Source organism: Centrocercus urophasianus, unplaced genomic scaffold (genome assembly GCF_019232065.1).
Source record: "Centrocercus urophasianus isolate 14NV4802_14NV808 unplaced genomic scaffold, USGS_Curo_1.0 seq_27, whole genome shotgun sequence".
Lineage (NCBI taxonomy): Eukaryota > Metazoa > Chordata > Aves > Galliformes > Phasianidae > Centrocercus > Centrocercus urophasianus.
The window spans coordinates 8,025,927-8,049,087 of NW_024884833.1; the positions used below are offsets into that span (position 1 = coordinate 8,025,927).

Consider the following 23,161-nt stretch of genomic DNA (forward strand, 5'->3'; position numbering starts at 1 on the left):
CTGAAGCAGTCTCATACTCAGGAAGAGCACACATCCCCATCAGAGGCAAGTGAGGGCTTCCCAGGAGCACTGAGTACAGCTGAGTATTGCTTTGGACAGCAGCATGCCCATGTCTGCCAGCCTGAGAGCTCAGGTTGTGGAGCCAAGATCCATATATAGCTCAATGCAGGTCAAATAAAGCACATGAGTACCAAGGGCAGCATAAGGAGAACGTGCAGCTTGGCCTCAATAGGCCTTGGCAAACAAAGCAAGCTGCTGCCACAAAAAAAGGCAGGTTGTATCAAGTAGTAGCCATTGCTGGTAAAAGTTTTCACTCACCGGGCAGGGCTCAGTCTCTGTTTAACCCATTTATCAGCTCTTATCTCTTTACCTTTTGGCATTCAGTGGCAAGAATAGTCTACTGCTCACCTACTGTCCTTCATTAAAAAAAAAAGGCAGTTTTTTCTACTTGGGGGCTCAGCTTGGAACATGGACAGGTTCAGCTGCAGTCTCATTGGATCCAGGAGTATCATCCCAAGAAACATCTTTGCAAGACAGCTTTTGCAAGTTCTAATTTAAAAGAGTTCTTGTGTTTTTCCTTTTTTCTTTTTCTTTTCCATTTATTACTCCACTGCTAAAGGAAGCATGAAGTATTTATAGTCTTGAAAGCAAACAGAATTGCATGAAAGATTATCATGCCAATTTCCTTCGCAAACTAACTAGTCTTGTTTTGTTTTGCAAGCTTACTAGGTCAAAGAGCTTAAAATACAGTGAAAAGCTGCCTTGTGTCTTAACAATCCATTTTCTCTCATTGGCATCTTCTTTAAATGCAAGACCTCTCACAAGAAATTAACAATGTCAGAATGTAAGTCCATTTTATTTAGGACAATTCCTGTGGCTTGCTGACAGTAAAGTCAAGGTATGATCTTCATCTGACTTCAGTATACTCAAGTGGTTTTTAACTTGCTCAACGGTAGGCTAAAATATTCTTGCTCAAAAGAAGGCAAGATAAATGCTGATGATGTGCCCACAGCAGATCAAAATTAAATTAATCCTGGGCTTTTCCACTGTGGCTTTTTCTCCTTCCACCGTTGATCTAGAAAGCTTGCAGAAAAGATAACCTTTGCATTATCAGCAAAGAGGAAAGGGTAAAGGTCTTTAATGGCAAACTTAGCATTGCAGCTTTGACACGAGTTGTGCCAGCGCCTGGGTGCCAAGTTCATTCATCACCTGGGTGCCTGACGGAGCTTCTGACAGGAGTGCAGAGAACACTCACTGCCTTAACGCTGCATGCAACACCCTGGCCCTGTGAAGCCTTATTCTAGTATTCTCACTAGTGATGCTCTTAGCAAATAGCATCATAGAATCATAACACCGAGGGAGGGGAAGGGACCCTTAAAGACCATCCAGTCCAACTGCCCTGTAACAAGCAGGAATACCTACAGTTCAGTCACGTCCTTCAGAGCCTTTTTCAGCCTGACCTTCAAACTCCAGAGACAGGGCAGCCACCACACCTCTGAACAGTCTGTTCCAGTGCTTTACCATCCTTATTCTGAAAAACATTATCGTTATATCCAGTTTAAATCTCCCCTCTTTTAGTTTGACATAAACATATGTTTGCATTGTTTTTCAACTCAGGTTATGGTCCTGAAAGTGCTGTTCTCTGGGATCACAACATCGATTCATCTCTGCCTTTTCCTTCTCTGTAGCCTTTTTCACACACACTGAAGGCCACCTCCATTGAACAAGGCAGTTGGCTGCTGCTTGGCAGCTCAGGTACCTGGACTGGCAACTATTTCCTGCTCCTGTACCTATCGACAAGCAGCACAGGAGCTGAGGACACGAGATACAATCATCGAGAGATTTACCTTTGATAACTGAGTACAGAATGAAGCGGTAAGCGCCATTTAGTGATACACAAGACACACATCTAACGACCGTCGCAGTTAAAATCAGTTCCTTCGAAAACGTCTAACAGATTTGCTAGCGCCCCGGGCTCAGTGCAACAGGTGCCAGCTGGACCGCGAGGCGCTGCCCATGAAATTTCGGGAAGCGACCGCCGCCTCCCCCGCACTCGCAGCGGCGGGGTCGGACGCGGGCTCGGCGCGGGGCGGGGGCCGCCGAAACCCCTCCCCGAGGGGCAAGTCACCAGGGGGTGGGGAGATGGTGACAGTACCAGGAAGCCGCGCTCGGCAGCGGCAGACGGTAGCGAGCAGCTGGCCGGAGCGGCAGTGGTACCAGTGTAGCCGTCCCCGCTATGGGCTCCCCGCAGCGCCCACCGCTCGCCCATGTCTTCAGGGGCACCTTCGTGCACTCCCGCCCCGACGCGCCTATGGAGATCCTGCACGGCCGCCTGCTGGGGGTTGACGACGGCGGCACGGTGAGAGGCGCGGAGCCGCGGGGCGGTGCGGGCACCTCTCACGCGCCGTCCGGGAGCGGTCAGCAAACGGGAATCGGTCCGATCGAGGCGCGGGGAGGGGGACGGGACCTCGGGGAATGGAACGGTGTGTGGTGGGAGCCGGAGGGGACGGGGACGGAGCAATGTGTCCGCGGGGAGCCCCAGCGTGTTGCGGGGCGCCGTGTGTTCCCAGAGTACCCGCAGCGGGGCTGTGCTCGGCTGGTCTCCGTTTTCCTCCAGTCTTACAGGTAAGTTTGTCATTCTCTGTGACAGAACAGTAAGAGTGATTGTAGGTAATTGCCGAATCCCCCCCTGTACAGAGAGGTCTTTTTCTTCTTGTTACAAGAAAAAAAACATGGAACGTGCCCGTAAAAAGTTAGGGGAACAGTACCGCTGGGCACATTAACGGCACAAACTGCGTCTAAAACGAGTATAAACTTATTGAAAGCGCAGGGCCGGTCCCGGAAGGGAACTGTGTTGCCCTCAGCCGTGTCACCGGTGTGGCAGCTTCGCGTTGCCTAGACAGAGCAGCAACTTCGCCTAGACGTAGAAGTGCATGTAGCAACCCTAGGTATAAGGAAAAAAGTCATTTTCTTTCCTTCTGATGACTGTACAGTTGCATCAGGCTTTGGTAACATTTGAATTACACTGAAAATACACACTGTTAGCTCATGCAGCTTTCCTTCACCATCCACACAGGTCCATGAAGACCTCTTTCAAGACAGTTCCCCTGCAGCTATTCCGAGTCTGGCACAGGGTATAGCAAAGTCCCTGAGAAGCTGGACAGGAGGTGAATAAAAACACAGAAAACTAAGTATTGGGAGATGTCAACTAAAACCCATAGAGCTGAATGAATAAAGGTTTTGGTTTGTGTAAATTGGGTGCAGGAACCAGGAACTTGCTCTGTTAGTGCCAATTCTTGATAAAAGGTCACTATATCATGTGCTTAGCAAGTTACTGCTTTTAAAGGATTTTCCTGAAAAACACACATGGTATCAGTGTACCAGGCTCTATAGATTTCTGCCTCAAGAGAGTCGTTCTCCTTCTCTGAGATACTCAAGACCTGCCTGGACACCTACCTTTGCAGCTTGCTGTAGGGGGCTGCTTTGTAGGGGGGTTGGACTTGATCTCTGGAGGTCCCTTCCAACCCCTCCAGTTCTGTTCTGTACAGTTCTGTGATTCTGAGTCCCTCTCTACCCTTCTCTTGGTGAACAAGGATGCACTGGATGTGTTTGCTGAGCATAAGTTGATGCATTCCCACACCGTTGTTTAAGAAAAAAATCTGGTGAAACACTGTTGTCCAAAAGGAAAACTTTCACCAGAATAGATTGATAAGGACTTTCATAGTCTTCTCTTTTTGACAATTCGTACATTTTACTATTCCAAGATCTGACACAGTGCAATTTGTTACCATTTAGCCTGTTATCATAATTCTGCCACATGCAGAACTTCCACTGTAATCACTGAAGATGTGCTTTATGACAAGAACACGGTGATTCAAAGATTTTTACCTCTATTGTCCAGATACACATCAATACTATTTTGCTGTTACTTCCAAAGAATTAAGTTTAACTAGGTTTAAATGAGCTTAACATTTGCCTCATGTTGCTGATTCCATCATGCAGAAACTTTGCATGATCTCAGAAGAGGTGAACAGCTTTTGTGAACAGCCAGGTGCTGTTCTCACAGCAGCAGGAGTGCACAACAAGTGCACAGAGTGCTGCCTGGTCCCCTGCTGCACACAGGGACACGGCTGTGGAGCCACAGGTGGGTGTCAGTTGTCTTTGCTTTGCCTGCAGATGAAAAGGGAGCTTTGGCAAAGAAAGCACTGCCGTCAGGATTGCACACCCAAGTTATCATAAGTTAACAAAATAAGCCTGTGTTTAGTTAAGTGGTTTGCGGAGCAGCACAATAGAAAGAGTAACATTCATCAAGGTAAGGAAAATAAAGCAGACTGAGTTATCATTGAAATGTTGGTGTGAATAACATAGCTGAGTAAAATATTAAGAAAGTAGAACAAGTGTCAAGATAAAAGCTCCCTTTGGATGCCTAGAAGGAGCAAATTTTGTGGAATAAGTGCTGCTATTGTCAAGTAATTACAATTTGGCTTACGGCATAGCAAATGTTGTGTGTTTGGCTGCCAGGGGAGGAAGGTATCAAGTCAAAAACAGACATTTGGAGTTCATTGCTTCATCCTTCTCGGCATTTTGGGCTGTTGAGTTTTTGAGTAGCAGGGTCTGATAAGTGCTGCTGTCTCTTATCTACCCTTGTATTTCAGTTTTGAGAACTAGATAAGCAATAGGCATCATATCTGCAATCATCAAACTGCTGAAGACAGTAGCCGCGTTAAACAGTGCTGGCAGCAGCTCAGTGAGGCCAAGAATAGGACAACAGGATGGTTGTAGGCAGGAAACAGCTGTGTGTTAGTGCCAGCAGCTGACCACAGAGAGAGATGTGAAGGATGTGGGAGGGAGAAAAGAAGGGACCTGTGGCCTGTTGCTCGTGTTCAACTCAGTGTCATAGTCAAAACAAATATAGATACCGCTGGATTAAAAAAAAAAAAAAGTTTCCTAGGGCAGTTTAACTCACTTTCCACTCTTTTGGTAGCAAACTTACTCACACTGTGACACTTGGAGGCACTCAGGGTTTTTTATATCGGGGTTAATGCATAATTAACTGTGCCATCTATATGCTGATTTTGTGTGGGGCTTTGAACATCTCCTGAAATTAAGAGAACGGACTGAACTGGTTGCCAGGATGAGGACCACTCAGCTCATCATCTTCTGATCTTTTAGATGCATCACATGGATGGCACATCACAATTGATTAGCAGCTGTTGGCAGCTGTTGGCAGCTGTTGATCTATCTGATATACCTGACTTTTTTTGGTGATAATACCTTTCCAAATGGCTGGTTACTGTGCTTGTCTTCCTTATTCACAAGAGGAAATTTATAGTCTTATCAGTGTACTTTTCTGATTCTGTAGTGATTTTGGCACAGAATTTCTTCTTGACTTTACAATGATAGGGTGTAGAACTAGTTAAAAGGTTTGGTTCCCAGTGAATCATAACAGCTGTATTGAAAGTACAAGCAAATACTCAGGAGAATGTGCAAGTCTGGGATCTCAAAGACTTTAAGCAACTCACTGTTAGAAAGATGGCCAAAACAAATGCCTCAGAAAGCAGTGGAGAATGTCTCATGAAAAAACTGAGCAGTTCTATTGGGAAGTTTGTTTAAAAGAGTACAGATGTCTTGGTTATCCATCCACAGCTGTATTTGGCAGTAATGGAGTGACTGCCAGGTTTAGTGCTGGTTTCACTCATCCAGTCCCTTGACATTTTTTTTTTATTTCTTTCATAATTTGTGTGTTTTATTTATTTGCACTTTAAAAGTATGTAATAGTCACTTTTCCATGGCAACACCCATTTCCAGCATTTGCCATTTCTTTTTTTTCTTTATTTTTTTTTTTCTTCTTTTTTTTTTTTTTTTTTGGTTTAGCAGCTCTAACATTAGTCATTCTGAATCCATTTTTACTTCGGCATCTGAGTGACATTTTCTTTATGGCTCATTGGAAATTTCAGTAGGTCTGTATTCTGATCCCTCAGCAGATAGAGCTGTTGAACTGGCTGAAGGGTCTGAACATCTTTTTTGGGAAGGAAGGAAACACTGCTTCTTGTGAACCTGTGATGGACCACAGTCTTGCAATTATTTCTGGTGTGATATTTACTAATATGATATTCATAGCTTCTTTTCTGACTAAAAGAGTAAAACCTGCTCTTCAGACAAAGTAAAAAAAAAAAACCACAAAAAACTTATATCTGTCCTAGATCAGTCTCGAGTTTCAAGAAAAAAGCTGTTACTTACAGCATGGGACCCAGAAAACCATGTGTTATTTTTAGGCAGAAATTGTGGTTTGGCAAGAATTTATAGGCTCTGAAAGCCCAGAATATACTGTCTTTGGTTGGAGGAGGCAATGGGGTCCTCTGCTCATCCAGCACCATGGAAACCTGGATCCTGTCGGGAGCTTGTTGCAGCAATCCCAATGCCTGGGCTCTTGATCCTTGCTTCTTGCAAAGTTGTTGAGCCTAGCGTTGTCATATGAGAGAACTGAAAAGCTGAGTATTCAGCCTGCAAGAATCATGTTTTAGATTAAAATACCATGGGATCTGAAAATAGAACTAAAGTGTGCTAAATCTCTTAGTTGGCAACAGAAATGCACCAGCAGTGGAGCTAATGTCCTCTGGGAGCAAAATGGGAATGAGTTACCTGAGACTGTAAGGTTGGTTTTTGGTGTGTTTGTTTGTTTGTTTGTTTTAAAGAATAAAGACCCTAGGCATGTTTTTAATCTGTTCTGTACAATTAAAAGATTATATGATTTTTTTTCCTTTACCTTCTTTCACCTTCCCTGCTCTTAAAAAATAAACAACCTTGAAGGTATGAGCAGAAAGTTAGGAAATACTTAACTCAGTGCTAGGCAGTCATGGACGAAGTAATTAAATACTACTGGCATCACGGTAGGTTGTAATACATGGAGTATTACATGGGAGCAATATGGATTACAGGTATAGGTGCAGTTCATGTATTGCTTCATTCTTCTCTTACACGTTAGAAACAACTGGAGAGGGTTGTTCTTTAGGCTGTGAGTAGGTAGCTGAAAATCATAACTGGCAGGCAAATATTTCAACACAAACATCACTTTGTATTAAATGTGTAAAATCCATTGTAAGATACGACTTCCTTTACCGTCGTTTAAAGATAATGTGGGATTTCTATTTATATAACTATTTTTGCCTTCCTTTCAGATTGTGTTTCTGGAGCAAGCAGATCAGCAGGAGCGACTGGCCAAGAAGTGGGGATTCAAAACGTCTGACATAAGAGAACTGACTCATTAGTATGTGTTTTGTTTAGATCAACTGCACCAAATACATTTCTCTCTCTGAGCAAAGTAGTGTGGGTTCATGTGAATAACGTTAGGCAAGGAACATGTTAAATCTTGTCTCAAGGGCAAAACTGCTTTTTAGTTCTGTAGAACTTTGTAGTGGAAGGGCTGCCTACATCCTGCATGAGATCTGGAGTGCGAGCCTCTGCTTGTTTTTTGCATTTTCCAGTTCAAGACTGCAGCCATGGCTGAATTCTGCTGGCAAACTTGTACTGCACAGACCAAAATGCCATATTTAGTTCTGATGCATGATCTCTTTGGCTCATACAGCACTATCAGACAATGATCATCCTTCAGCTGGTTGTCTTTTTTTTTTCACATCCATTTTCTGAGAAAGGGGCTGTGCCTCAGCTTGAAACTCTGAACTTAATAAATGTAGATAGCTGTGACATTTCAAATACAAAATTAAAGTGCTTGAGCTTTGACACACTTCCTTATAAAAACTAATAAAATTGGAGAGTTAAAACCTTGTAAAAAGAGGTCCTCATATTTCTCACTGTATTGCAGTGTGAGTTTTTTTGTTTTGTTCATCCAATGAAGTTCCTCTCCTTCCTGGTAAGTTTTGGATTGTAACCACCATGCTTTACAGTAGCATAGCTGTAAACAAGGCATGGTTTAGGACTAGAATGGCAGGGTAGCTTTAGAATTCAGTTGTTGAAAAATCTGTGTGCTTTGTTGGAACGCTAATCATACAGAATATATGAGTCATCAGATGTTTTCTTCACTTGAAATAGCCTGGGGAAAATGGAAGGTGCTGAGAATATGGATCAGACTGAGAAAGATCTTCCAGCATTTCTAACATACAGTGAAACAGAAAGAAGGGAAATTATGAAGAGACGAAATCACAGATCATTCGGTAGCCAGGGAGAAGGAGGCAAGGCTGGGAGAAAATTTATAGTCTATGGAGTTCCAGCACAAAACAAAATTATAGCAACCTCCTACTTATATTGCTATACTCATCCGTGTTATCGTGTGAGTATTGCATGGCAACAAACTTTTTACACTTTCATTGTTAAAGATGCCTTTCCTGTCAAGATACTGAAGAGTGATTTTTTTCAAATGCATCTGCATCTGTGTTTGTAGATATACTGTCTGTTCTTCAGTTGAACCTTGACATTTCTTGACTGAGTACATATATAGATTCATAGATACAGATACATATAGTGGAGGAAAACTGGGATGCATGCAGTTAACATGTTAGTAAATGAGTCTTTACAAATATGTCCATGTTAGGAAGCAAGAGTGAATTTTTTTCAAGTGGAATAATGTTGGTTATCATGAAGCCAGTTAGGTTTTACTTCTTAATATTCAGTCTGAGTAAATATTAAACACAAATGGATTTGTCATGCTCTTACACTAATATCTAACCCCAGATTGCTTTCCTGTCAGGTAGCTGTCTGTTATTCTGTATAAAAGTCAGCTACTTTGTACAGAAAAAAGAGCTTGGATAGAGCTGTAGCAGGAGTGGATATGCTGATGCTGAAAGAGTAAGGTTAATTTCTACTTGTGTCTTGCTTCTGTGGCTTTTGATTAAACATGCTGCTTAAAGCAGAACTACTTACCTTGAAAAAAGAACTGTGACCCTTTTGTTACTATTACGGTTTTCTTTTCTATCCACAGTGAATTCTTCATGCCGGGATTGGTTGATACCCATATTCATGCCCCTCAGTACTTATTTGCTGGTACAAGAGTAGATCTACCTCTTTTGCAGTGGTTGACTACTTACACATTCCCAACAGAGGCAAAATACAAAGACAGTAATTTTGCAGAAGAAGTGTACACCAGAGTTGTTGTAAGTATTGCAAATTGTTGTATGTATTGACCACATTCATATTTTAAAATACAAGTAAGTGTCAGAAGGTCAGCAAACATAGGATAGCACTTTTTAATGTCATGAAAATGAGATAAAACTGACAACACACACACTGTTCTAATTGCCAGCCAAGATTGCTTCCTACTACTTTCAGTTTTGTTCTGACAGTTCATTTAGTCACACGATGGATCAACAAACATCTTTTCTCGTATCTGAGTATAGTGACACTGATGAGTACTTTCAGTGTACTTTCAGAAATAGTCAGACATAGTAGAAGCAAAAAAAAACAAACAAAAATTCAGAGATTATTTCTTTTTATGCATAAATCCTCTGTTTAATGAACATATCTTCTGCAAAGTCTTTGTGAAGGAGGAGAAGTTTTCATTGTCAGCAATACTGGGGTGATTTGGAGCAACTGAGGAAGAGAGTACTACAGCTTAAATCACTGCAGCAGGAACACCTTTTACTGCTGATGAAATCTGTTGATGGTATTGTGGCACAAAGAAATAGACTGTGTTTGAGCTGTGCTCATTCTCAGCAGTAAAGAAGCTTTCAGGTCAAATTCCACTCACTGAACAATAAACGGAAATGTCATATTGCAGAATATTGATTCTCTGATATAACTGAAAAGTGTCCTTTAATATGTGGGCTGAAATATCTTCACAAGATTAAATGAGTTGACCGGTATAAGCTGCCTTGCCTTTATCTAATTCTATGAAACCGTGTTGTCAAAATAATAACACAGTGAATCTGAAATACACATATTTCTAAAAACGACTTTGTGTCATCTTACCCTAATAAAAGCATGTTGATCATAAAATCTAGAAGCAAGCACAGATGCCTTCAGCAACATAAAACATAGAGGTGATCTCACCTTCCAGCTGTGTACATCAGCATAGTGTTACAGTCTGCATCAGTTCAGATGGAGTGATGTCAGTGTAGATCAAGTGCTTACTGTGCAGCATATTTAATAACCTTTTTTTTTTTCCACCTGGAAAAGAATTGCCAGTGAGTGCTCAAAGTTAGCTGAAGAGGCATTAACGCAACGCTTGGGCTTGTCTTTTTTGTATCAAGTAGGTAGGGCAGTGTCATAAAAGTGTTTTTGTGCCCAAATTCTGTAGAATACTTGCAGGTTTGCAGAGTGTCATGGGCGAGTGCATCAGAAAGGTATCCAGCTATATATATAGCTGATATTTTCAGAATTGTATTTCGAGTTTCTTTGTTGCCGAAACAATCTCAGTTATGGAACCAACAGTTTCCTGTCCAAACTGGAGAGTATAAAAAGGCTCAAGATATAAAGGTACTCTGAGAGCCATCTTCTGAGAGGTTCTCTGCAGTCTTAATCAAGTTGGAAGACAGAATGAATATACTGCTTTGCACATAACTTTGACATAATTGCCACAGGTTAGTAAAACGCCCTCAGCTGTGGTCCTGGAAAAGACATGAATGAGTGAAGTTTTATTACAAATTGGTGGCACGGCATTATTTTGAGTTCTTCATGTGGAGCTCAAAGTGGCAGGAGGAGGGCAGAATGCAGTGAAGGTGGAAAAGCATGAAGGTCAGAGACAGGAAAATAGGAAGAGAGGCTAAAAATAGTTGGTCTGTTTACCTTATAAAGGCAGCAAATAAAAAATAAGATAAAAGTACATAAAAAGTAGCTGGCCTTAATAAGATATACCAGAAGTTACACTGCCTGAGTGCTAAATTTAAAAATGCAAATTTTTTTTACAATTTGTAATGTTGTGGAACTTCCTCATGAGTTGAGATCAAAAGTTAACAAGTTAAGGGTGACTAAACTAATGAATAGGTTTGAAAATTATCCCTGCTTGTTATAATGTAAAGATCGCGATCTTTTTCTAAAGGACTCTAATCATGCTGTGGGGATTAGAGTAATATTCAATTGCTAGAAATAGCCCTAAATCTGCAGGAATCAGATATGACTCTTTGTGCCTTTGGAGTTGTAGTTAAAACATAGTGAAAATTTTAAAAAACAATATTCTGTTTATAATAATCACTATACTCTGATGGATTATAGCTGGAACATCCTCTGATGCCTCAAATTTGGGAAAAGCCAATCTTCCTGGTGATATTTTCAGGAAAAAAAAAAAAAAAAAGGTTTTAGTCTTTACTTGACAATGATTTTAGGAATCCACAAACACAGGACTTTGGATTTCAAAAGCTGAGAAAGTAACTAATTAACTATAGCCATTCTTAAGATACGTATTACACTGAGTGTCTCACCTTCTATCCTGTGAAAGAAAGAATTCTCAAATTACATTCTAGCCAGAATCCAATTTAATCCTTTACTGTGGATAGGAAGTCAATACACCATGCATTAGACCCCAAATCAAAAGACGTTATAAATGACCCCATGACTTAACGTAACTTTAAATGAGTCTTCATCTGCTGTTATGTCTTCCAGCAGTAATATGAGCAGGAATACCCTCTACTTTCAAATCGTGAGATTACATAAATAATTAAACTCCTCTCTGAGCAGTTCTCAGCTTACTTCTACCCTGGAGTTTGTTACTTTGGATTCAGGGATAGTGAGGGATTTGAGTAATTGACTATTTTTTCAAGCCATACAAAGTGCCAAAATAAAAACTACTACTTTCTTCCCAGAATCTTGCTTTGTTAACCTTAGAAAATTTTTCCTTTACTTTAAGAAATGGAGAGCCTTTCCAAATGAGGAAATAGCACAGATAACTGGCTGTTTGTGTTACTCCATACAGTTCAAGCTAGACATAAATCAGAATTCAATTTTCAGTTTGAATGAAGAAAAACTGGTTTCTATGGGTTTAGCAATTGTTGAAGACCTACATCACTTTGGAAGAGGAGTTTTTGTATTTCTTAACATTCAGACTCTAAAAATGTGATTATGGAATTAAAAAGCTATATTTTACCTTCCTTTTTTACTTGAGTGTAATTTCTGTGGAATTTCACAATAACCAAATGTTCTTGCAGTTTGAAATCAGACTGGCAGTTCTGCATTTTGACAGCTAGACTATTTTTTTCCAAATTGTTGAAACTGATTTCTTTTTATAGAGACGAACTCTGAAGAATGGCACCACTACAGCTTGCTACTTTGCAACAATTTACACAGATACTTCTCTTCTTCTGGCTGACATCATAGGTAAGACTGCAGGAGTGAATTTGGAAGGATTTGCTGACTGCTAAAGGAAACAGAACTTGGCAGTTTCAAACTAGCAAGGGATGTGTCCTTCAACAAAATTGATTTTTTTCATTTTTTTTCTGTCATCCTATGTCTCCAAATACAGCCCAGTTACCTTTCACTTAATCATCTCTCTCCTACTGTTTGCTCCCTCTCTCTCTGCTTTTCATTCTGTTCTTCATTCCTAAATCAGCTGCTGACTGAGCATGAGTAATGTATGCTGGAGCTTTTCTTCAGCTGCAGTCCTCTGCTGTTTCCAGCCTTTTTGCTGTTTGAGGATTAAAGGGCTGAATGACAACAGGTGCAGTCAGTGCTTTAACTTTCCGATACGCGGAAGTTTCATTTAGAAATCAGCATCAAAAATCCCTACACACCCTTCATCTCTTCCCTCTTTGTGTTCATGGGCACAGATGGCTGCTGTTTCTGTGGAAGTTCTCCCGTTTGTTGCAGGATTTCTCGAAGGACATCTCCTGTAGGAAAGTGATTTAATCAGAATCTCACCAAATATTTCCCAGTCTTCTTGATTTTGTAGGAAACCTAGGAATTTGAAGGAATTTGTACAATGCATTCTACAACTCAGACATTAAAGATAAGCAAGAGAAATCCAATTTAGAAATTTGTTTACAAGCTTATGCATTTTGGTTGTGTTACATCTGACTTCTCAATCCTAGTATTGATGAATCTCAATAAAGAGGCCAGAAGTAGCTCCAGCTGCAAATGGGAGGCATGTTAGGACCCTCATTTCTTTTTCTTATGGAGAGAAGATTTGTTGAGCTCTTTGTGGCCTTTTCAGCTCAAAGTGCTCATCTGCTGGAGCAGATGATCCATGAGTACCTTGATGCATGAGTTTCTCATCCTCTGCTTCACGGCAGTCATCTTCTCTCACTGCTGTGAGGAATTCTGGTTGTGGTCCTCAATTATAACTCAAAGTGGGATATTAACATGAAAAGGGAGAACTCCTATTTATCTCATGTTGGGTTTAGCTCCACCTTAAAGATAAGAAAATACCGTGAATTCTCTTCATTGAAGAGAAATTCTGCATGAATGTGCACAAGAACTTCTTTACAGTGAAGTGACGGGAGCACTGGAACAGGCTGCCCAGGGTGTGGAGTCTCCTTCTCTGGAGATGTTCAAGACCTGCCTGGATGCCTACCTGTGTGACCTGGTTTAGGGCACCTGCTTTGGCAGGGGAGTTGGTCTCGATCTCTAGAGGTCCCTTCCAACCCCTACAATTCTGTAATTCTGTGAAATGAAGCTCTCAGGAGTAGAATTCACATTTTTGATTTCAATGTGGACTTTGGTAGCAGTTTCTGTAGAGAAGCAGTAGTTTTGAATTTTATTTTCTTATGCATCTCAACAGATAAGTTTGGGCAAAGAGCATTTGTTGGCAAGGTCTGTATGGATATAAATGACGCTGTACCACATTACAAAGAGACTACAGCTGATTCTGTCCAAGAGATGGAAAGGTAAGATGATTAAATGGATGGCACAGCCTTTAGAAATAAGACTTTTTAATACATCTGAGAAGTGAGCATGGAGCTGATCAGGGATTTACAGATGTAGGAACTGTTACTAGGAACTGATCTTCCTGCAGTATTGTTTTCTACAGTTCTGGTGATTCAATACTTACCCAGCTGCTGCACCACGCATTCAGTTTCTCTGTGGCTCTTCCAAAGGGAGAAGCTGCAGCAGCATGGTTTGGAAAGGACATATTTATACTGTGGCTTTCCTTCTGCATCCTCTTCACAGCTCTGTGGAGAGAAGTTATGTGACCTGACAGGAGTGCTGGGTTAGGGAATTGGTTCCTTTGCCCCCATTAACTTCTAATATATCTACTTCTTTCATTTAGAATGAAGTTTGATTGCTAAAGTGGTAGGAATCAGCTTTCGTATACCAAATTTTAGATATTCTGCATTCCTCTTTTCTTATAGTGTGACACCATTGAAACCACCCTAACTTGCAGCTGAGTGAATGCAGGAGAATCAAGTCAAAACAGTGTGCATGGTGGATTTACTGTAGCTCAGAGGGGAATCCGAGGGGAGTCAGAGGACTGAAGCATGGGTGCCTGCTGACTCAGGTTTCCCCTGTGTTTTGTGTCCACCCTGTGAAAATGTTTAAATGTCTTTGCTGGACCTAGATTTATAACACTGAAATATGATTTTGCTCATGCTACTGTTTATGCACCCTTGTAAATGTTTCAAATACCATGCTGTATGAGAAAATACCAAACAATATTTTAAATCTCTTACAGTGCTTCAGTAAAATTGCTAGCTTGTTTTTGCAAATCATGTTAGAACAGTGTTATTAAAAGTTAGAAACAGTAATAGGTTTCTAATGGTGTTTATATTTGAAGACATTTTAAAATTAATAATATTAGTAATGTTTGCTTTTGTTTACCTAAATCCCTCTTTTTTTTTTTTTTTTTTTTGTAATACTGTGAGTATTGATGAATGGGCCAAAGAGTGGCAGAACTATTCGTGCCATTTTTAAAGCTTCAGAATGAGCAGTACAGCTCTCCTTTAAGTACATGTCTCATGTCTCTGCTCCATTCTTGTGTGGTTTTGTTAATAACTCATGTCCTTCAGCGCTGGATGAGAGTGTGGCACAGGTACTCCACAGAGGTACTCTGGAGAAGAAGTCTGCCTGTTGGCATATGTCAGTACTCACCTAATCAGGCCTGAACCTAACCAATGCAAGTTTAGAAGGAGGAGAAAGCTCTTTCCTGAAGAGGGAGAAATGTGATCTATCACACTGTCAGAAAACTTTCAGTTCTTTGCAGTTAACCTCTGGAAATATTTGTGTTGTATGCATGGAGGCAATGTGCAACTGCAAGTGTTTCATTTCACTCTGCCCTTCTGCTTTGAAGAGTTTGAATAAAAAGTTGATGAATGAAAGTGGCACTGCATGTCTATTTTGAAGAGGAAGACTCATGTCCATACCCGTTTTACAGTAGATGCATGCTTATTATGTATGAGCTTATTTCTTTATAGAAAAGTGTGTACATGAACAAAGTATAAATTACTTATGGCTGGGATTTTCGTTTTCAAAATAATGCTGCTGACATTTAATGGACGTGAAGAAGAATGAAAATAACCATCCTGAGGTGATGGATGATGTTGCAATTTCTGGTACAGGGAATATTTAGGTGACATATCAGGTGAATCAATAAGAAGAAAGACAAGCGTCCATTCATGTAGTGAAGTCTGGCAATGGTGTGAAAGTTCCTTTGCTCATTAGAGAAATTGAGCATAGGTCTCTCACTTCCATCTGGTGATATGACATCAGTATCAGTGTTGTGAATCTAGCCTCTTTCATCATTTTCTTTTCTACCGGAAGAGAAATGTGATCCAACGTTTGTTGTGACTAAATTGATGGGGTTTTTGGACTAAAATCTGTGATGTAAAAATTCACAGAGGCCCTGTCCAGTTTGGGGATTTTTTTTCTCTTCAAAACCAGGGAAGATTTCATTTGCCCCATGTTGCTCTATGAAAAGCCTTAACTATCCTTATTGGCAGTTTGTAGCTTTCTGTAGATGTCCCTGAAGTGGCCTCTTTTATGTAATGAAGTAAATCTACAGTGTATTTTCTTTGATGTACAAGCATTTCCAGAAAATCAAGGGTCCTGTAAGTGAATGAGGATATTTATAATTACTGTAAGCAACATATGAAATATGTCAGCATCTGTTAAAAAGGGTATTTAAAATCAGACCGTATTTAATTCTGGGATTGAAATTTGTGGATAGATAAGATTTCTTTTTCTTCAAATTTGCAGCAGCACTGTATAGATATGTTTAGAATGCATGTATTGTAATGTATTTTGTTTCCAGTGAGAACTCAAAGTAATTAGCACTTGTCTAATATTATTGTGAATGAAGAAGATTTTGCATATTCAGGATCAAATTCCCAACTAGAATAGTGTCTTGTGACTGTCCTGACTTGGCTGTGCTGCACCTTTTTGTGTCATCTGAGATTCTGGTCCAAATGTTAATCTGTGTCTGAAGTGTTCAAAAGAACATTTAAGTAAATATTTCCTGTATTTTTTATAAATAATAATACAGATTACAGGTGATATTTATAACATATAAAAAAAAAAAAAAATTTTTTTCCAATCCTTTTTCAGGTTTGTTAGAGAACTACTGGAAAGGCAAGTAAGTATAGTTACCCTTCCTTTTCATTTCTGTATTCAGAAAATGTTGTGTGAGGACAGGAAATAGTTAATCCATTGATGAATTCTGCTGACTTCATGACAAATCAATAAATATGCAGACATTTCTGAGTAGTAGAGAAGTCATCACTCTGCAAAATGTTCTGCTAGTTGTGCTGCTGTGAAATTGACTTACAGCAAGCACAGATTCAGGTTTGTATGGTCAGAGCACAAAAAAGCAATGTTCTGTGAATGTTCTTTATTCACTTTAAAGTGTTAAGCGTCTGGCAGAAAACAGTTTTTTGTTAAAGAAGGGTGAAAGTCAGTCCCCGAGTCTCTGTCAGATAACTAGATGAGTAATAGAAGTTTTCAGTAGCAGAAAGCAATGTCTTTTCAGCACAGTTACTAATCCATTATCAAATTAGTATTTTGTGTCACCACATGTCTTCCAGCGTGTGCATAGGAGATAGATGCAGGCTGATACTTCAGTATTACAAGCAGGAATACTACTTTTTTTATCAGTCTTTTGTTTTTGACGGTCTAATTTGTTGTCATTTATATTTGCACGTTTGAGGATAGATGTATCAGGCTTAATGCCTAGATCATTTGTATTGATGAGAAGACTGATGTTCAGATGCCTTGAGCTTCTTGTGTCTGAGAGATGTAATAAGAAACTGCAAGTCAAGTTACGACATGCTTTCCTGTGCTGGTTCCACATGCACAAGAAGGGGAGGTACTGACAGTTTCTGAAGACAGAATTATAAAACCACTGTCTAACTCTTCATTAAAATTTTAATCCAGGAGAGCAGAGTAGTCCAGGTACCCACTATTTCCTACGCTACTAATCATCCTATCTGTTCAGCATAGGGACTTTAGAGGCAGTTTGGTCCACTGCAAGGTGAGAGGAGAGGACTAAGCAATAAAAGGCTTTGGCTTTACATAACTGCAGTTTTGCTTTACTACCTCTTTGGTGCTCACAAATGAAGGACTCAAAAACAGGTCTGGTTATTCATCTGGCTCATTTCTCATAATGAATACAGGACTGTGAGCAAATATGAAAAAAAATCCAGTGATTCTGCTGAGGCCTGGTAGAATCACATGAGGAGAGAATTCTAATGAGATGAACTTCAGTTCATTAAAACTGTTTCCAGAGAACCCTTGATTCTCTTCCTGTGCTGAAGTTTCAGATAAAAATAAGAAAATGACAATAGTTTTATTCATACTGGCAGGGATAAAGTAAGGAATGAGCGGCAGAATTGTCTTAATTACGGTTGCTGATATGTATGTAGGATCACAGTCATGTCTTTTTAATATTTTCAGTATCCAAGGGTACTGCCCATAGTAACCCCCCGCTTTGGCCCTTCCTGCACAGAAGATTTGCTGTGTGCGCTTGGTGATTTAGCACAAACTCATGATCTCCATGTGCAGGTAAGTCGTGAACTCTGTTTACAGTATAAACATTATGGGTAGAAACCATGAAGACCAGTCAGTTTTAAATGTTTCCACAAGAGAATTGAATTACATCCTTAACTTGAAGTCCATCTTCTACATTCTTCTAAAATTAAAATTGTAATAGTACTGTACAAGAGCACTACGACCTTCACAACAAGTTAGAATGCTCATAGCTTGAAGGATGCACAATTCATCCATCCCTCACAGTGTATTAACTGGCAGACTGACACAAAGTATTGTGAATTAGAGCAACCCTTGTGTTGGTAAAGGTCACTGACTCTTGCCCAAGGTTGCAATGTCTGCTTCTCTGCCATCTGCTGTTTCTGTACAGGGCAGATGTACAGAAGAGAATTGCTGATCTTTCTGTCTCAGTAACTCATCTTTTTTACCTTAAGTTGTTAATGTTCCAAGATATGCTGTGTTAGCCTGATCCCAAGATCCAGTCTGTGGTACCATGCTATTCTTCTTTTACTTCATGGTCTTAACTATCATTTTATTTACTACTTTAACATCTGCCAAACACCTGATGGTTTGCTATGTTACCACTCTACCGGGATGGATTATCCAGCTGTATGTTCTCAGATGGGTTTTAAAGGAACAAATGGAACTTGGATCTCTTCAATGAAAATAGAAACCTAAGAGCTATATCTAACAATAGGCTTTACAAAGATTATTTTCTATCTATAATGCGCTTAGCAGCAGCAGGTTTCTCAGAAATCTGAAATGTCAGGCTTAATGCTATTTAAAGAACTCACTGTTATTTATTTTCTTATTGCAGAGTCACATAAGCGAGACTGAAGAAGAACTCAAAGTTGTGGAGAACATGTTTCCTGCCTATCAGAATTACACTGATTTATATGATAAAAACAAGTTGCTTACCAGCAAGGTAGCTGCATATAAGCTTCCACAACATAGATTAGACTAATACACGTAGAATATATATGCAGGTTAATTGTGGCTACTGGAAAGTTTGTATTGTTCTGTCAAGATCAGTGGCATCTGGGAGAAAGTAAACTGTTTCTGTTTTCTGGGTTGCGCAAGTGTTAATGAAGATACTGAAAATTTAGGCAAACACACACTTTGTCTTAAATGAGGGGAGAGAAGCATCAATGTTTACTTATGCGAATTTCATGACTGTGAAGAGGAAAGGGACCTGGGGGTGTTGGTTGATGCTCGGCTGGACATGACTGATTGTGCCCAGGTGGCCAAGAAGGCCAATGGCATCCTGGCCTGCATTAGAAATAGTGTGGCCAGCAGGAGCAGGGAGGTGATCATCCCTCTGTGGTCAACTCTGGTGAGGCTGCACCTCGAGTACTGTGTCCAGTTTTGGGCCCCTCACTACAAAAAAGACACTGAGGCCCTGGAACGTGTCCAGAGAAGGGCAACAAAACTGGTGAGGGATGTGGAGCACAAATCTTAATGAGGAGCAGCTGAGGGAGCTGGGATTGTTCAGTCTGGAGAAGAGGAGGCTCAGGGGAGACCTCATTGCACTCTACAACTTCCTGAAGAGAGGCTGTGGTGAGGAGGGGTTTGTCCTCTTCTCGCAGGCAACAAACAGGACCTGAGGAAATGACCACAATTTGTACCAGAGGAGGTTTAGGTTAGACATGAGGAAGAACTTTTTCTCTCAGGGAGTGGTCAGGCACTGAAATGGCTGCCCAGGGAGGTGGTGGAGTCGCCATCCCTGGCGGTGTTCAAGAGGCGTCTGGATGAGGAGCTACAAGATATGGTTTAGTGCTTGTGGTAGCACTGGTGATGGGAGGACGGTTGGACTAGATGATCTTGTAGATCCTTTCCAACCTTGTGATTCTATGATTCTATGCTCCCTGAGCCTGTTTTCAAGGATCTTAAGAGGACTGACAGCAGTAGGATTGGAAGGAGACTAGGAAGTATTGATAATACAGGACTGGTAATTCTTTGGCAGTACTCTGTTTTCCTCATATTTAAAATTTAAAATTTTGAAAGGCTCAAAGGAAAGCTGGAAACTTGATAGGGATTAATTATTGAACTTCCCTTTACTGTCTTTGAAAATTTCCACAAGTAAATTAGGTATTTACTGTCTTTTTTTACCTGAGAAATCAATACAAGCTACTTAAATACTAATTTATTAATACTAATTTACTAATTAATTTTGTTCTGTTGCAATGCACTGTCCACGTTTTTTTTTTTGTTTGTTTGTTTGTTTGCTTTTTCAGTGTAGTAGAGCCAATACTTGTGCCAGAAAAAAAACAAGACTCAATTCTGTCAAATGTTTATATCTACAGCACTGACAGTGGATACTGAAATTTGGGATTGCCAGTGCCGTTTGATGCTAGGCTCCTTGTTCTTTGAGGAAGCATCCTATTAAATATAAACATAAAAAACAGCACTCACTTCTCCCCAGACATTAGTACTAAGATAGCAAATTATTATTATTTTTTAAATTATCTTTTTCAGGGCTGTGTCTCAAATATTTTGTGTAATCGTAGCATCATTTAGGTTAAAAAAGACCTTCTGGGTCATTAAGTTCAGCCATCAACCTGATCTACCAATTCCCATCACTAAAGCATTATTGTCATGTCCACATGTCTCTTAAATACTCTAGGGAGGGGGCCTTCACAACTTCCCTGGACAGCTTGTTCTAGTGCTTGACCATGCCCTCTGTGAAGAAATTCCTATCAGTGTTGAATCAAAATCTCCCCTGGTGCAATGTGTGGCTGTTTCCTCGCATCCTGTCATTTGTTATCAGGGGAAAGAGACCAGTATCTTCACTGCAGCCTCCTTTCAGATAGTTACAGAGGATGATGAGGTCTCTCTCACCTTCCTTTTCTCTAGACTATATATACATATATACAAATTACCTCAATTAAAATAAAATGACAGCATTTTGACGTAGCTACCAAATCTCTGTCCTTAACTTAAGATGTGACTATTCACCCTACTATCTGAGTTTCATTTGAGCTTAATGAGTAAGGAAGGAAAAGATACAGTGCCATTAGGAGATGCTCAGTGAAAATAGCCCCAGTGCACTTGTCATTTGTATCATTAGATTGGAAGGCCCAACACCTCTTGCCATATTTTATTCTTTTCTTTGAGTGGGTTTTTGGCATCTGAGGTAATCTGAGGTAGGCTGATCTAGCCATTGTTTTATGTCCTGTTAAATGATACTGTCTCATATTTCTCTGTTCAATGTATACAAAATATACTTATTTCTAAAATCAGAAATGTAGGGCAAGAAAACTAACATAGACACGTAGCAAATGAGTTAGTTTGATTAAAAGAATATTTCAGATGTAGTCTACTTCTTCAAAACTTTACAGACAATGGGACACACATTAGGAGTTCAAAATACACAGTCTTCCACTTCTATCATTGCAATTCTGATCCCAATACTTCATCTCTCTGGTAGCTATGAATACAAATAATAAAGTTGCAACAGCGTTATGCTGAGTATGGTGTTCTTGTTTTTGTTTTATGCAGCTACTGTGTGACAATCACAGCTACCACGAAACACCTAGCATTTTATTTTTTTTTGTATCAGTAAATGAATAAAACCTGAGGAAGCAATATGTCATGCCTACTAATGAAAATTGCTCCCCTCTTGATTTCAAGAGCTTCATACAAAATGTGCATTTATTTCCCTTCCTGGTAACAGATGGCCTATGGGCAACTGAAAGCAGTGCAGCAAAAATTTGTGGGCACTGAAGTAAATGCTTCTTTGAATAAAATTGGTGATTCTCTTTCTCTTTAGACAGTGATGGCTCATGCCTGTCATCTTTCTGAAGAAGAGCTGAGTCTTTTTAATCTTCGTGGAGCTGCAGTTGCGCATTGCCCCAGTTCTAACTTTTCGTAAGTTAATAAAAGAAGATAATGGTTTACATTTAAATAGAGCTGATTTTCACATAGTATCCTCAATCCAACAGTAAGAAGTTTACTCTGGACTGACTTGTGATCTTTGAGTGTAATCACATACATATGAATATTTCTTGTTTAAAATTTTTTTATTAATGGCAGATTCAGGCCAGCTCCCCTCTCTCCAAAAATATTTACATATTTTTGCAAAATGGGAAGGTGCTGCATAGTCTTAGTTATTTTAACAGAAATGAGATACTGAATAGTATATGACAGGGGAACTGTACTAATTGTTAAAATGTCATTTGGCTTTTAATATAATTAGTATTATCTTGTTTGCCATGACTTACTGGCACTTGTGAAAAGACCTCCCATCTTCTTGGGGTATATTTTACTCCATATTTGGACTTTCCACACAGATGTGCTGTGAGCTCATTTTCAGCAGATAACACTAAAACTATTTTATTTGGAAACTAAAACATTCTGTTAGGAAAATCTGCTTTTACTTTTAGTGGTTAAAATCTGTCACCCAGATTTATGAGTGTAAATGCTCTATCCCCGTCTAGAAAACTTGATCTGTCACGTGTGCTCTGAGAAGCCTTTTCATGAAATTGCCCTAAATCTTACCCCTTACTAAATTGCAGAAACCAACTTTATAATGTATGTTTCTCACAGAAAACATTTCTTGTTCCAATCTAGGTTGCACAGTGGCATCTTAAATGTAAAAAATGTTTTGAAGCACAATGTGAAGGTTGGCCTTGGCACAGGTTGGTAGTTTGCTTTAAGAAGAATCTCTTGTAGAAATCATTTAAAACACAAAAACAGAATCACAGAATCACAGATTGGCCCGAGTTAGAAGGGACGTCAAGGATTCTGAATCTCCAACTGCCCTGCCATATGCAAGGCCACCAACCTCCCCATTTAATGCTAGGCTGGGCTGCCCAGGACCCCATTCAACTGGCCCTTGAACACCTTCAGGGATGGGGCATCCACAACCTCGCTGGGCAGCCTGTTCCAGTACCTCACTACTTCCATAGTAAAGGACTTCCCCCTGACATCCAAACTAAACTTCTGTCCCTCAACTTAAAACCATTTCCCCTTGTCCTGCTAAAACATACAAAAACATAAAAACATACCCACATACTTATATTGAAAGCCAGCATGCCTCCAACTTGTGGACCTACTTTTTTATCGCTATCTGGAAGTGGTTAAAAAAAAAAAAAAGAGGCAAGTTTTGTTCCTTTCACAAGAGTGAGCAATGCCTGAGTAGCAGCTTTTCTGATTTTGGTTTCTGTTCTGCATTGTGCTTTATTTATTTGACCTTGTATGTAAGAGCACGTGTTAGGAATCACACAATTAAAGACAGTGCATAACATTACACTTTTTTCATTTAACACCTCCTACACTTTGTAACACTGAAGTAAAGCTCATAATA

The 23,161-nt window shown here is 39.9% G+C and overlaps 1 protein-coding gene across 2 annotated transcripts in view; it reads left to right on the plus strand.

The window, feature by feature from the left end:
• Window positions 1–2,171: 2,171 nt before the first annotated feature.
• The window catches only part of GDA (guanine deaminase), a 31,981-nt gene continuing 10,991 nt past the window's right edge, over window positions 2,172–23,161 (plus strand). Inside the window, exons 1-10 of one of the 2 annotated variants that reach the window (XM_042826868.1) lie at window positions 2,172–2,359; window positions 7,179–7,267; window positions 8,936–9,107; window positions 12,174–12,261; window positions 13,661–13,766; window positions 16,420–16,447; window positions 17,764–17,871; window positions 18,674–18,781; window positions 21,626–21,723; window positions 22,426–22,493. In XM_042826868.1, coding sequence (XP_042682802.1) covers window positions 2,237–2,359; window positions 7,179–7,267; window positions 8,936–9,107; window positions 12,174–12,261; window positions 13,661–13,766; window positions 16,420–16,447; window positions 17,764–17,871; window positions 18,674–18,781; window positions 21,626–21,723; window positions 22,426–22,493 — 988 coding nt within the window. In that variant the 5' untranslated portion in view covers window positions 2,172–2,236. Of the gene's footprint in view, window positions 2,360–2,605; window positions 2,626–7,178; window positions 7,268–8,935; window positions 9,108–12,173; window positions 12,262–13,660; window positions 13,767–16,419; window positions 16,448–17,763; window positions 17,872–18,673; window positions 18,782–21,625; window positions 21,724–22,425; window positions 22,494–23,161 lie in introns of those variants that run through there. The other variant, XM_042826869.1, reaches the window with a different exon arrangement.